Below are 13,140 nucleotides of genomic sequence, written 5' to 3'. Positions count from 1 at the left end.
ATACTTACCTTGCGTTTGGATGTCCTTCTTTGTTTTTTTTTCTGATTTGCAATTTCCATAGCTTTATCTAGATTCCACTGGAGATCAATATTGGTTTAAGAACTTTGAACTTATTCTGTTCAATTTTGATTGCAATAGCGGGATGGCAACTGTTAACGGCTTTTTGAAAACTTGATTGTTATCATGTGCTGTGGTGTACACATTGTGGTGGTAGAAAGGAACGTATGCAAATAATTGATTGGGAAGTATGGCGGCATCTCCAACTCGAAAAGCATAGTCAGCGATGAAACATTTAATGTCATACTTATCGTGATACCTTACCGTGATCATTGTACAGTTGAGAAGAAGGCTACCTAACCAATAATTGATGGTATAATTCAGTCAAGTACCAGACCCAATAACTACTTGTAGCAAACTGGTAACAAAGAACATGGGTAATGATTAACAACATCAGGATGAACTCTCCTCTTGTCACTTTGACCTTAACGGGATCGTTCATAAGGTTATGATTTTCTCAGCGTTGAATGAGCATAACGCTGTCAGGGAATACGAACGCCACATAGTTTTAGATACCATCGATTCCTTTATACCAAAGCCTAGTTTCAACCTGACGACATCGGAGAGTTAAAGCAAAAATTGTTCGTAGGCAAAACATTGTGCTGATTTAGTTGGCCATTTTTTTGTGACGGGGCGCTGAGTAACCAGACACGGTTTATGGCCTAATCTTTGACGCAGACACGAGCTAGATCAACGTAGGCTCTGCAGTCAATACCATTTCTAACAGTCAATTATAGAGCGGAGACATGATGGTAACTATCATACTGGCTCTGTTCGCAACGACCCTTATACAAGGGATGGTTTGTGGTGCCGTGTACGACTATGGCGCGTACGACTCAACCAGAGACAACTTTAGACCAGGTACGTTTCCTGACGACTTCATCTGGAGCACGGCCACGGCGTCCTACCAGATCGAGGGCGCATGGAACGTGGACGGCAAAGGTGAGTCCATCTGGGACAGGTTCTCCCACACACCTGGTAAGGTAGACCGTGGGGACACTGGAGACGTGGCCTGTGACAGCTACAACAAGTACCGAGAAGACGTGCAGCTCATGAAGGCCATGGGTCTGAAGTACTACCGCTTCTCTCTGTCATGGCCGAGAATCTTTCCGGACGGTACTGTAGCGGGCGGTGTTAATCAAGCTGGAGTCGACTACTACAATAACGTCATAGACGAACTGCTCGCAAACGGCATCACCCCGATGGTGACACTTTACCACTGGGACCTCCCGCAGGCCCTACAGGACAGGTACGGAGGATGGGTGAACGAGACGCTTGTAGATCACTTCAACGACTACGCGGATTTCGTGTTCCAGACTTTCGGGGACAGAGTGAGGTACTGGATCACGTTTAACGAGCCCTGGGCGGTGTGCGTGGTTGGGTATGGTTTGGGATTCCACGCTCCCGGCATACAAGACTCAGGAAACTCTACTTATCTCTGCGGACACACTCTGTTGAAGGTATGTTTACGGCCATACCTACATAAGATTCAACCCACCCATAAAGTAGGGGAGGAGGTTTGGGCGATGGTTAACAGTAACGCCTTTAAATTGTGTGGTACACTGTACATGAGGCGAGTTACAGTTGCATTTACCTTGATTGAAGTAAGGGAGGCCGAACAACTAAGTATCTTGGCGTCTTGTTCTTTCGACAAACTCATGTCATGTCAATGTATGTAGCGATGCTGAATAATTGTTTTTACGAAACGTTTGCGCTGATTCTCCCAAGGCCCATGCCAGAGCGTGGCACAGCTACGACCAGAACTTTCGCCGGGACCAGGGAGGACAAGTCAGCATCACGCTCAGCTCCGGCTGGACCGAGCCGTTCGACCCGGACCTCCCGGCTGATGTCGTCGCTGCCGACCGCAGCCTCCAGTTCCAGATGGGCTGGTTCGCTCACCCGATCTACACTTCAGAAGGCGACTATCCTCCTGCCATGAAGGATATCGTGAGTATACATACTCCCAATGTTTCTATCTAAGTTCTTTTTGTACACATACAGGTGTAATCATGAAATACCTTTGCTGTTCTGGTCTAACAGTTGCACATCTTACGTAACAGATCTTGCGGAAGAGTCTGGCGCAGGGTTTCCAGGAGTCCCGTCTGCCAAAGTTCACCCCAGCCGAGATTGCCAACATCAGCGGTACCTACGACTTCTTCGGGCTGAACCATTATTCATCTGGGATCGTGAAAGACAAGGTATTAACCGGTCAGGTAAGTTATTGTCATAGTCCTAGATACTTGTTAAAGCTCATGGGTCTTTCAAGAGACATGGTGATTTGACCTCAGAGATGGCGCCAAAGTATTTTGGTCAGGATGCAAACGGGTTTCTTTCTTAATATAAAGTCATTGATCTCTTCCTCAGTACCCTGTTTTCTGGACCGACCAGGACTTGAAGTCCACCGTGGCGCCCGAGTGGCCCCAGGCGGCTTCCAGTTGGCTCTACTCCGTGCCGTGGGGGATCCGCAGGCTGCTCCACTACATCAAGGTACGCTATCATGACTTTCCATGGAGGGAAGTTCTAGGCGCTTCAGTCCATCTTTTCCCAATATTTCATAATTCTCGTATTCTTTTTATTTGTGTACCGATTTAAATGTTGGAGAAAACTCAACCTTACATAGCGCCAGCAGGTATCAGTAAGCATCACAAAGTACAACCACTCTTTTACAGCAACACTACAACGATCCTGACATCTACATCACCGAGAACGGCTGGTCTGAAGAAGAGGCGGATCCGCCCATCTTGGAGGAGACTGGCCGCCTCTGTTTCTACATGGGGTACATCAACGAGGTTCTGAAAGGTGAGAGCCTGAGGTGCTATATTTCTATCAGGAATTATAGACAAGTTTATCTTATTACGAATCTATTGGCATCTCGGTACTTGTACCATTGATTTTGCTGTCTATCACCCAATAATCGCAGCTATCGACCTGGACGGAGTGAAGGTTCGGGCCTACACCGCCTGGTCCCTGATGGACAACTTCGAGTGGGCCGAGGGCTACACGGAGCGGTTCGGGCTGCACTGCGTTAACTTCACCGACCCGAACCGGCCCAGAACACCCAAGCAGTCCGCCGGATTCTACAAGGACGTCATCGCCAATAACGGCTTCCCCGAGGGAGCAGAGGTCACCGCGATGGTGCGGAGCAGGTGGGAGGAGTGTCGGGGAGGGCCGGGCGGCAGCAACCCGAGCCAACGTCGGGCTCTTAGCTCTCTGCTACCTAGTCACCGCGATGTACAACTTTCTGACAACATGTACAACATGTACAACATGTAGAAGTGTCTTAGCCTCATTGGTAAATTCAATTACATCATACAATGTCCTTGGTGAAAGTACTTTATCATACTGAAGGTATGCGTGGAATAAACATTTTTCAACACAATGCTCACCCGTGCCTTTAAATTTTTAGCTGTGTTTATTTTTTGTCTATAATCTTTCTTGCTTTGTCTAGTTTTCATAGCTGCAAAAGATTGGTTTTGATTTTTTTTAGGTTTGATTCAAAATTGGTTGCAATGGTAAAAGACTGAAAAACGTGGCATATGTCCGAACCATGTATGTTACATGGTTAACTTAACATAGCTTGGGTATAATGATATAGCACGAATAAGGAATGTGGCAGAACTGTGCATAGTAAGCGATTTTAAAAATGCCAAAAGTATGGCCTGGACTTCTTCCCGGTCTTCGGGCGCTGGCGTTTTTTTATTTATTTTTTTAATTTTTTTTTTTTTTTTTGGGGGGGGGGGGTCTAGGGGTTAGTGCTGATTCACAATTTTTAACATATCGCATCCAGGTTCACGAATGTTTGGCATAATAAGAACCTTCCCGGCATAACAACCTGGCCGCGACACGTTGAAAGTCATGAATCAGCACTCCTATTTTGGCCCTAAACAAAAATCGTCAGATTCTGTGGAAGGCCGAGAAGGGAGGCTAGCATGACCTTCCCTAGTTGGGTTACAAAGGGTTCGTAACAATTATCAATCGTTAACTAATAATTGTAGATTAAAGGTCAGTGTGCTTAGTGCTTTTCAAATCTAACCGCCACAGCTGCATTGTGAACATTAAGCTGCTGTCAGAAGGGCACTAGCGCGCTTATCCGCTGCTCCGACCCGTGAGATCTCACCATGCTCCCCCTGTTGACCTTCTCCGTGCTGTTAAGCACAGCGTGTTGTGCCGTGTACGACTATGGCGCTTACGACGCGACGAGAGACAGCTTCCTTCCAGGCCGTTTCCCAGACGGGTTCAGCTTCAGCACTGCCACCGCCGCTTACCAGATCGAGGGCGCCTGGAACGCCAGCGGCAAAGGTGAGTCCATCTGGGACAGGTTCTCCCACACACCTGGTAAGGTAGACCGTGGGGACACTGGAGACGTGGCCTGTGACAGCTACAACAAGTACCGAGAAGACGTGCAGCTCATGAAGAACATGGGCCTGCAGGATTACCGTTTGTCTCTGTCATGGCCGCGGATCTTCCCTGACGGTACTCGGGCAGGGGGCGTCAACCCAGACGGAGTCAACTACTACAATAACGTCATAGACGAACTGCTGGCAAACGGCATCACCCCGATGGTGACACTTTACCACTGGGACCTCCCGCAGGCCCTACAGGACAGGTACGGAGGGTGGGTGAACGAAACGCTGGTGGATCACTTCAACGACTTTGCAGCCTTCGCGTTCCAGACTTTCGGGGACAGAGTGAGGTACTGGATCACGTTTAACGAGCCAAAGCCAGTGTGCAACAAGGGGTACGAGACCGGGACGCGCGCTCCAGGTGTGCGGGATCTGACCTTACTCTCTGCCTACAGGTGTGGCCATACCATCATCAAGGTATGCGGTATCTGAGAATTATTGTCGTTTTAAGGAATTTCTAAAAAGTTACGTATGGGTGTGTAAATGTTGGATGATATGATGCAGTTTTAACCAACTAAGAGGCGTTTGAGAAACATGTGAGTGTTAGTAGGTCAAGCTCAGTTTGCCTTTTCCCCCGTCAGGCCCATGCGAGGGCGTACCACACATACGACAGAGACTTTAGATCAACTCAGGGAGGGATTGTAGGAATCACCCTGAACTTGGACTGGGCGGAACCTCGTGACCCTGACCTCCCTGCAGACGTCCAGGCCACGGACCGCTACATGCAGATCTACAGCGGCTGGTTCGCCCATCCCATCTACGTGGACGGCGACTATCCACCGTTCATCAAGGAAGGGGTAAGTTAGGCCCGGGAAGTTAACTTTGATATAGATTTCTAAAGACAACTCCACTTCATGATTAGTTTCATTGCTTCGACCGAAAGTAACATAGTTCTATAGTACGACGCTATCTGAGTAACACAGATTCCGTCGTATCAATAGGACTATGTTAAGTTAAAAACACCCTCCTTGCGTAAACACAGACATAATTATCACAAAACAAGAGTTGCTATTTGTACAGCCATTAGGGTCGTAAGGTTACTAGGACAGGTTACTAATTATTCACCTTTCTTGAAATACCGGCGATTCCTTGCCGACTGTCCGCACATGGCAAAACATACAGCAGTGACATGGTCTAACGAAATGCACGTAAAAGCAGTTTTTTTTTAAACTTTTTTACTTCCCCACAGTTGCAACAAGTCGGCTTGGCCAATCCAGGGGAAACTGTCCCGGAATTCTCCACTGAGGATGCGGCCTACATTGCCGGTACGGCAGACTTCTTCGGCTTGAACCACTACAAAACGCGAATCGTCACCAGCAGGGACGTCACTGTCGGCACAGCAGTAAGTGTTGCAATTGCTCAAGCAACTGAATATGATTCTGTTAACGGTCAGACGTTTCAGATAATATCCGTTGCATATCAATTCATAGATCTATTCAGCGTCACTGACGAAAGATAACTGATGTTATCTGAAACGTCTGACCATTTCCAAAATCCACATATACAAACGCTTAAATAATTGCTATTCAGCGTATCTTATAACCAGGATGTCTGGTCCTTCATCGACATAAATTCTAGAAACCTTATGGACTTTTCTCTGCAATCAGGGCTACACCTTTCGTGACACGATCGAGGCGACGGTAGCTCCGGAGTGGCCGCAGTCTGCCTCCAGCTGGCTGTACGTGGTGCCCTGGGGGCTCCGCAGGCTGCTCAAGCACATCAAGGTACAGGATTCTTTTACAAAATGTTCTTACCTATTGCCTGTCTTAAAAACAACTTACATAAACGACCTGATAAAAAAGAACAATCTTTTCTAAAGAACAAGACGTATCAAACCATGTCCTGTTTGACTGACAGCGTCCACTATGCGTAGGTGAGCAAACAGAAGTGACTAAAAGGACGCATACTCATATGTACTGGAAATGATACGGACAACATTGCCAGCAAGCAGATAATGTGACACTAAAAATTAGATATTGTATTAGACGTAAAAGGTGTTGATGTCTTTTCAGCAAACCTACGGTGATCCTGACGTGTACATCACTGAGAACGGCCGGTCAGATCCCGACGTACAGCCGCCCATCCTGGAGGACACGGATCGCGTCTGTTACTACATGACGTACATCGACGAGGTTCTGAAGGGTAAGCGGTGGCACATGTGAAAATGCTAGGCAAGCACTAGGCTGCCGCTACTTAAGATTACTATATAATTTTCCTGCAAGTCAGCACTAGAAATCATAGCCAAAACTAGCCTTTACCTGGTTCGTTGAAAATATGATAATTTTGTTATAAAAAGAAACTTTTTGTTGCATCTTAACAGTTCTATCTTTGTCATTTTAGCTATAAAAGACGACGACGTCAAGGTGAAGTCGTACACCGCCTGGTCCTTCATGGACAACTTCGAGTGGGACAAGGGTTACACGGAGCGGTTTGGGCTCATCTACGTCAACTTCACCGACCCGAACCGGCCAAGAACACCGAAGAGATCGGCCGGCTTTTACACCGATATCATCGCTAGTAACGGTTTCCCCGAGGGAGCAGAGATCACCAAGATGACCAGAGACATGTGGGAGGAGTGTCGGGGAGGGCCGGCGGGCTGGGCGGCAGCAACTCACGCCAACGTCGGGGTCTTAACTCTCTGCTTTCTTGTCACCGCAATGTACAACTTTCTGAACATGTAGAAGTGCTTTAGCTCAATGAAGAAAATACAGGACAGCTTTTTTGTCCTGTTAGTCGGTGTTCTTTTTTTTGTCAAAGAGTGAGTTGAAAAGATAACAGTCAAGATAACAGGCAACTGGATATATTCATAAACTGTCAGATGTTTCAGGTAGCATCGTCACTGAGTGAAATGCAGAGAACCATCTGAGTAACTGTTACTGTTGGTCATCTTGGGTATTTTTTTCCTGGGTGTCTTTAGCTAAATTTCATCGACGTAAAACAATAAGTAATAGTAAAACATCGACGGTCGTCTCTGCTTGCAGATGTTCATTTTTGTATCTTTTCTGATCTGCACTTTTTATTGCTTCGTTGCTTTGGGCCCTCTAGTTTTGGTTTGGTTTGGTATTTGTCTGCTGAAAATTATCATTGAATTAAAATGATTTCCTATAGAGGTTTTTACGATGTTCGCGCTGTCGTATTGTTTTCTCATCGCTCCAAACATCGTCGGGTGGACATTTGATGACTACTCAGGAGATAATGGATAAAAAAAAGGAAGCTCTCCGTGTCGGGGAATCGAACCCCGGTCTCCCGCGTGACAGGCGGGGATACTCACCACTATACTAACACGGATTGGCATAGAAAGTGGTCCATAAATATGCCCTGGATATCTAAGGGCGTCCACCAAAATCCCACGGATATCGCCAGCCCAGACAACTGTTTGTTCCGTGAAATCTGATAAACCAGAGTTCCACGACCTCATACTTTTCACGCCAAATGATGATAGCCTTTTCGACTGACGTACCATAAAACAGTTTCTCATGTTTCTGCGGCAGTATCATAAAGGGCCGCCAGGAGATCTATGATCGAACTTGTCCATGCTTTAGCTGACAAATTCCACATACCAAATATCATACAAAGCCATCCACGACCTGTCTTGAGTTATACTATCCACAAAGAAACACACCAAACCAAAACGGCACCAAAACATAACCTTCTCGGCGAGGGTAAAAATAGTTGGCTATATGTCACGACGTATATGTACAAATAATTGGCCGAACCGTTGTTTAGGTCCAGGTCCGGATCTCCACCTACATAGCCGTACCTGTATCTGAATTCTTTTACGGTACACAGCCCTGTACTGGGGTCGACGCTCGCCTCATGTCAGTATCGCTGCCGGTGATAAGAACATGTAAACACACTGCACGCGCTAACCGTCTCGGCACCTGGGCCCGGGTAAACACACACGCTAACCGTCTCGGCACCTAGGCCCCGGTAAACACACACGCTAACCGTCTCGGCACCTAGGCCCCGGTAAACACACACACTAACCTGGGCTTCACATCCCCTCAGCTGCCGGTGATAAGAACCTGTGAACACACACACTAACCGACTCGGCACCTGGGCCTTACATCCCCTCCGCTGCCGGTGGTAAGAACCTGTAAACACACACACTAACCGTCTCGGCACCTGGGCCTCACATCCCCGCCGCTGCCGGTGATAAGAACCTGTAAACACACGCGCTAACCGTCTCGGCACCTGGGCCCGGGTAAACACACACACTAACCGTCTCGGCACCTGGGCCCCTCACCACCGCCCGGTGATAAGAACCTGTAAAGCGCCAGGCGAAGTGAACATCGGAGAGAAACAACTCATGTCGGAATCCTTCCAAGCGATCGTCGTTCTCCGAGAGGCTTCAGAACGCGATTCGAACTCGGAGAGAAAAGATAGAACCTTCCTCCTCGGTGTCAAAGTCACAAGTGCGAGATTTGAAAGTCAACGGTTGAAACATTCGAAACAGACATTCCATGCCCGGAAGAGAAGGGGTGGTTTTATTTTTGTACCTTGAGGTATCAATCGACAGAGAGATACTGGTAACTTGAATCACTGGAAAAAGTGTTGACACCAATGAAAGCCGCAATTCCGGGTCTTTCCTGGTTTTGTATAAAAGAAACTCTACAAAAACAGCATGAAGAAAAACCTGTCCTTACCTGCCAAAATCATGGATCATTCTAGAACACCTTGTTACCATGGCGTTGTCCTGGAGAATTTAGAATCGTACTGACATCAACAGAACATCATGAGTTTGAACTTAGATGACCCCGTTCTGTTTTGTAGAATATATGGGGAGGGTTTCATTTTTCAGACTCAATGATAAAGTTTTGTAGCCTGGGTACCATCCGGAAAGAAGTTCGCTCCGGTGTTCATTGTATACTATATACAGTCGCTTCTCGCTCTGACATTTATCATACACTATGTAACGTTATATGTCAAATAGATGATGGTTCAAACTCTTCTTCTGAATAATATCAAAATTTTATTCAGACGTTTCGATATTATCCAGAAGAAGAGTTTGAACCATCATCTATTTATCATATCCTGGATGTCTAACCTTCACAAATTGTACAACGGGTGTGAATGTGCTGTAAGGTTGGACAGCGGAGATGTCTCGTCATGGTTCAGTGTTGTCACAGGTGTGCGACAGGGGTGTGTGCTATCACCACGTACTGTTTGGTTTGGTGATTGACTGGGTGATGGAAACTGTGACGAAAGACAGCAAACTGGGTATACCATGGACAAGACACGGCCAGCTGGAAGACCTAGACTTCGCGGACGACTTGGCACTGCTAAGTGAGGAAAGGGCACACATGCAGGAAAAAACCAACAAGCTGGACACTACTGGTTCCTCAGTTGGACTTTCTATCAATGAAAAGAAGACCAAAGTGATGACGGTCAAACAGGAAACAGCAGTGGCCATAAAGCTGAATGGGGAAAACCTAGAAGAAGTATCTCAGTTCACCGTACCTAGGTAGCACAGCACATAAGGAAAATGACATTAACATTGAAATTAGAAACAGAATAGGACTTGGATCAACAGCATTTAGAAGATTGAAGAAGGTTTGGAAAGACAAGCACATAACGATTGCAACAAAGATTCGCATCTACAATGCCTGTGTACTCACTACGGTCATGTACGGAGCCGAAACCTGGCAGCTAACTTCCAACCAGGAAAAGAGGTTAGATGCTCCAGACCAGAGATGGCTTAGGGACATCCTAAGGATCAGGTGGCAACAGCACATCAGTAACAACACTGTCAGAAATCGTACTGGACAACCTAGACTCTCCACACTTATCCAGAAAGCAAGGTTACGGTGGCTGGGGCATGTTGTGAGAATGCCAAGACAGCGACTTCCCAGAGTAGTGCTGAGCTGGTGTCCAGCTGGAAGGAGAAAGAGGGGAGGGCAAGCCATGACGTGGAGGCGAACAGTAGAGCGTGACCTGGCAGAGATGGGATGCACTTGGGAGGGAGTGCAGAGAGCAGCTTCAGACAGGAAGACTTGGAGAGCGATGACGGCCCGCCTCAGCGAAGTCTGATATGCGGCGAGGATGAGACTGAGTGAGAGAACCTTCACAAACGTAACGTTATATGTCGTTTCTCTATATGATAGCAGAAGCGAGCATAGTAGCGAACTATTATCCGGATGGTAACGTTAACGTTACCCAGGCTAAAGACTACGATACTATTCTTCTTACCCACAACAATGTGCTAGACGCGGAAACCGTTGAATAATGAATCACGGTCGGCCGATCCCAGTCGAGACGAGTATAACTGTCCTAGTTTCTTACAATCCACATGACGAGACCGTCCTGATCGTGTAACCATCAGGGCAATTCGCTGCCAAGACGTTTCGCTGTCAGACGATTCGCCGACACCTTTATAACTAGAGTTCCACGAGCTGATACCTAATACTACCTACAAGTAATTCCGTTTTGCCGATACACACACACACACACAACTGACTAACCTTGTAAAAAAACACATCTTTGTATCAACTTTGATTTCTGAGATGTGGGGAATATTTAGAACTAAATTTAGCACACTGGAATATTGACAGGAATGTTGTGATAAACCAATCCAATGGCTACCACAAGAGCCACAAGTGAACATACCAGTCTGCTTCATCGCAATACAATAATACTGACTTATTCGAAATCGGGCGAACATCGGGCAAAGGCCGGCAAATCCCAAAACAAAGGCACTTGTAAACACTGAGAGCCCATAGAGGCGACGACCGGCAAGCAGCAACCCATTACAAAAAGAAATGGCCAGCAAAAGTGTATTATGAGCCGAAAAAAGACGAAGAAAATCCACAGAGAGCCTGCTACAGACGCTACACACGCACACACAAACGAACTCTGTTGCTATACTTAGCTTATGGCCTAATATAAGCCATTCATACCTTTGTCACATTTGGTGAAAATCGATCGGACGACGATTCTGCGGCAATCGCCCGAGCCTCGCTTATAATAATAACTTTATTGCACAACAATTGTACAAGGTACAAAGGACGGCTTATATGTGACAGGGACGCGCAACCCTCTGTCGATCTTAAATATGACCGATCTTCCATCGACACGCCCGAAGATCGTGGATAATGTGACAGGGGTATTACCAACCGTCATGAATGAGAAGCTCAGTAGGATTCCTCACAATAACCAACTTTTGGATACCTTGGTTTTAGCTTTAAGCCATGATGTTCTAACCGACCATGCATGGAGTAACTTGTAAAAAAGCTACATCAACGACTCAATTAGGAAAGCAGGCAAAATGACAAAGTTGGTCAAATCTGTACTGTATTACCTCTTCTCGGCACAACATGTGTGTGTGTTGCTACTTAGCTTATAACATTAGCCTAATCATTAACCTAACGTAAGTCATGTTGTCAAATAGAATGTAGCTCAGAGGTCAGAGTTCTCCAACGACTCGGCGGGACGTCGGTGTGTTAAGTCGAAAATTGTCGATCTAAAGTTTAGTTCTATATTTCGTGATAGCGGGTTCAAGATGATGATTTTATGGACCTTCTATGCCCTGTTGAGCACAACATGTGGTGCTGAGTATGACTACGGCGCATACGACTCAACCAGGGACGATTTCAGACCTGGTACGTTTCCTGACGACTTCATCTGGAGCACGGCCACGGCATCCTACCAGATCGAGGGCGGCTGGAACGCCAGCGGCAAAGGTGAGTCCATCTGGGACAGGTTCTCCCACACAACTGGTAAGGTAGACCGCGGGGACACCGGAGACGTGGCCTGTGACAGCTACAACAAGTACCGAGAAGACGCGCGGCTCATGAAGGACCTGGGCCTAAAATTCTACCGCTTCTCTCTGTCATGGCCGCGAATCTTCCCCGACGGTACTGTAGCGGGCGGTGTCAATCAAGCTGGAGTCGACTACTACAATAACGTCATAGATGAGCTCATGGCAAACGGCATCACCCCGATGGTGACACTTTACCACTGGGACCTCCCGCAGGCCCTACAGGACAGGTACGGGGGGTGGGTGAACGAAACCCTGGTGGATCACTTCAACGACTACGCCTCATACGTCTTCCAGGCATTTGGAGACAGGGTGAGGTTCTGGCTGACATTCAACGAACCAAAGGTCGTGTGTGATAACGGCCACATTACCGGGGAACACGCCCCGGGCATACGGGACCCCACCCTGCTGACCGGGTATCGTGCTGGACACACACTTCTAAAGGTACGGGGTCTACATACAGTGTTTACGGGATCATGATCGGTATCTTACTGTTAACTGTTGAATGATGAAAACTTACCTTCACGTCTTCATCAGATCTCTTTGGGACAGATAATGACCCTGTAACAACATGGGCAGTATTGTCGTGCTTTGACCTTCACCCCGTTTCGTTTTCAGGCCCATGCGAGGGCGTGGCACACTTACGACCGGAACTTCAGACAAGCTCAGGGCGGACAGGTGGGAATCACCCTGAACTTGGACTGGGCGGAGCCTCGTGACCCTGACCTCCCTGCAGACGTCCAGGCCACGGACCGCTACATGCAGATCTACAGCGGCTGGTTCGCCCATCCCATCTACGTGGACGGAGACTATCCACCATTCCTCAAGGACGAAGTAAGTTTTCACAAGAATTACGACAGTTGCTATTTAGGTAATTGATGTGGCAAAATACTATCACGTAACTTACATTCCGCAACATGTCCA

At 47.2% G+C, this 13,140-nt stretch overlaps 1 protein-coding gene and 1 non-coding gene across 2 annotated transcripts in view; one reads left to right on the top strand and one right to left on the bottom strand.

Moving 5' to 3' along the window:
* The window catches only part of LOC118413613, a 46,714-nt gene that overhangs the window by 18,057 nt on the left and 15,517 nt on the right, over window positions 1–13,140 (top strand). Inside the window, 15 exon segments of the mRNA XM_035817139.1 lie at window positions 797–1,517; window positions 1,786–2,004; window positions 2,118–2,270; window positions 2,422–2,544; window positions 2,727–2,856; window positions 2,978–3,228; window positions 3,230–3,308; window positions 4,216–4,877; window positions 5,042–5,257; window positions 5,650–5,802; window positions 6,068–6,184; window positions 6,473–6,602; window positions 6,801–7,138; window positions 11,848–12,660; window positions 12,835–13,050. Coding sequence (XP_035673032.1) covers window positions 797–1,517; window positions 1,786–2,004; window positions 2,118–2,270; window positions 2,422–2,544; window positions 2,727–2,856; window positions 2,978–3,228; window positions 3,230–3,308; window positions 4,216–4,877; window positions 5,042–5,257; window positions 5,650–5,802; window positions 6,068–6,184; window positions 6,473–6,602; window positions 6,801–7,138; window positions 11,848–12,660; window positions 12,835–13,050 — 4,321 coding nt within the window.
* Trnad-guc lies at window positions 7,677–7,748 on the bottom strand. The gene has a single exon. It is a non-coding gene; the product is annotated as a tRNA-Asp (tRNA).

The sequence above is a fragment of the Branchiostoma floridae genome, chromosome 4, assembly GCF_000003815.2.
Source record: "Branchiostoma floridae strain S238N-H82 chromosome 4, Bfl_VNyyK, whole genome shotgun sequence".
In the NCBI taxonomy this organism is placed as follows: Eukaryota; Metazoa; Chordata; class Leptocardii; order Amphioxiformes; family Branchiostomatidae; genus Branchiostoma; species Branchiostoma floridae.
The sequence above is the reverse complement of the archived record's forward strand: the minus strand, read 5'-3'. Positions and strand labels throughout refer to the sequence as shown.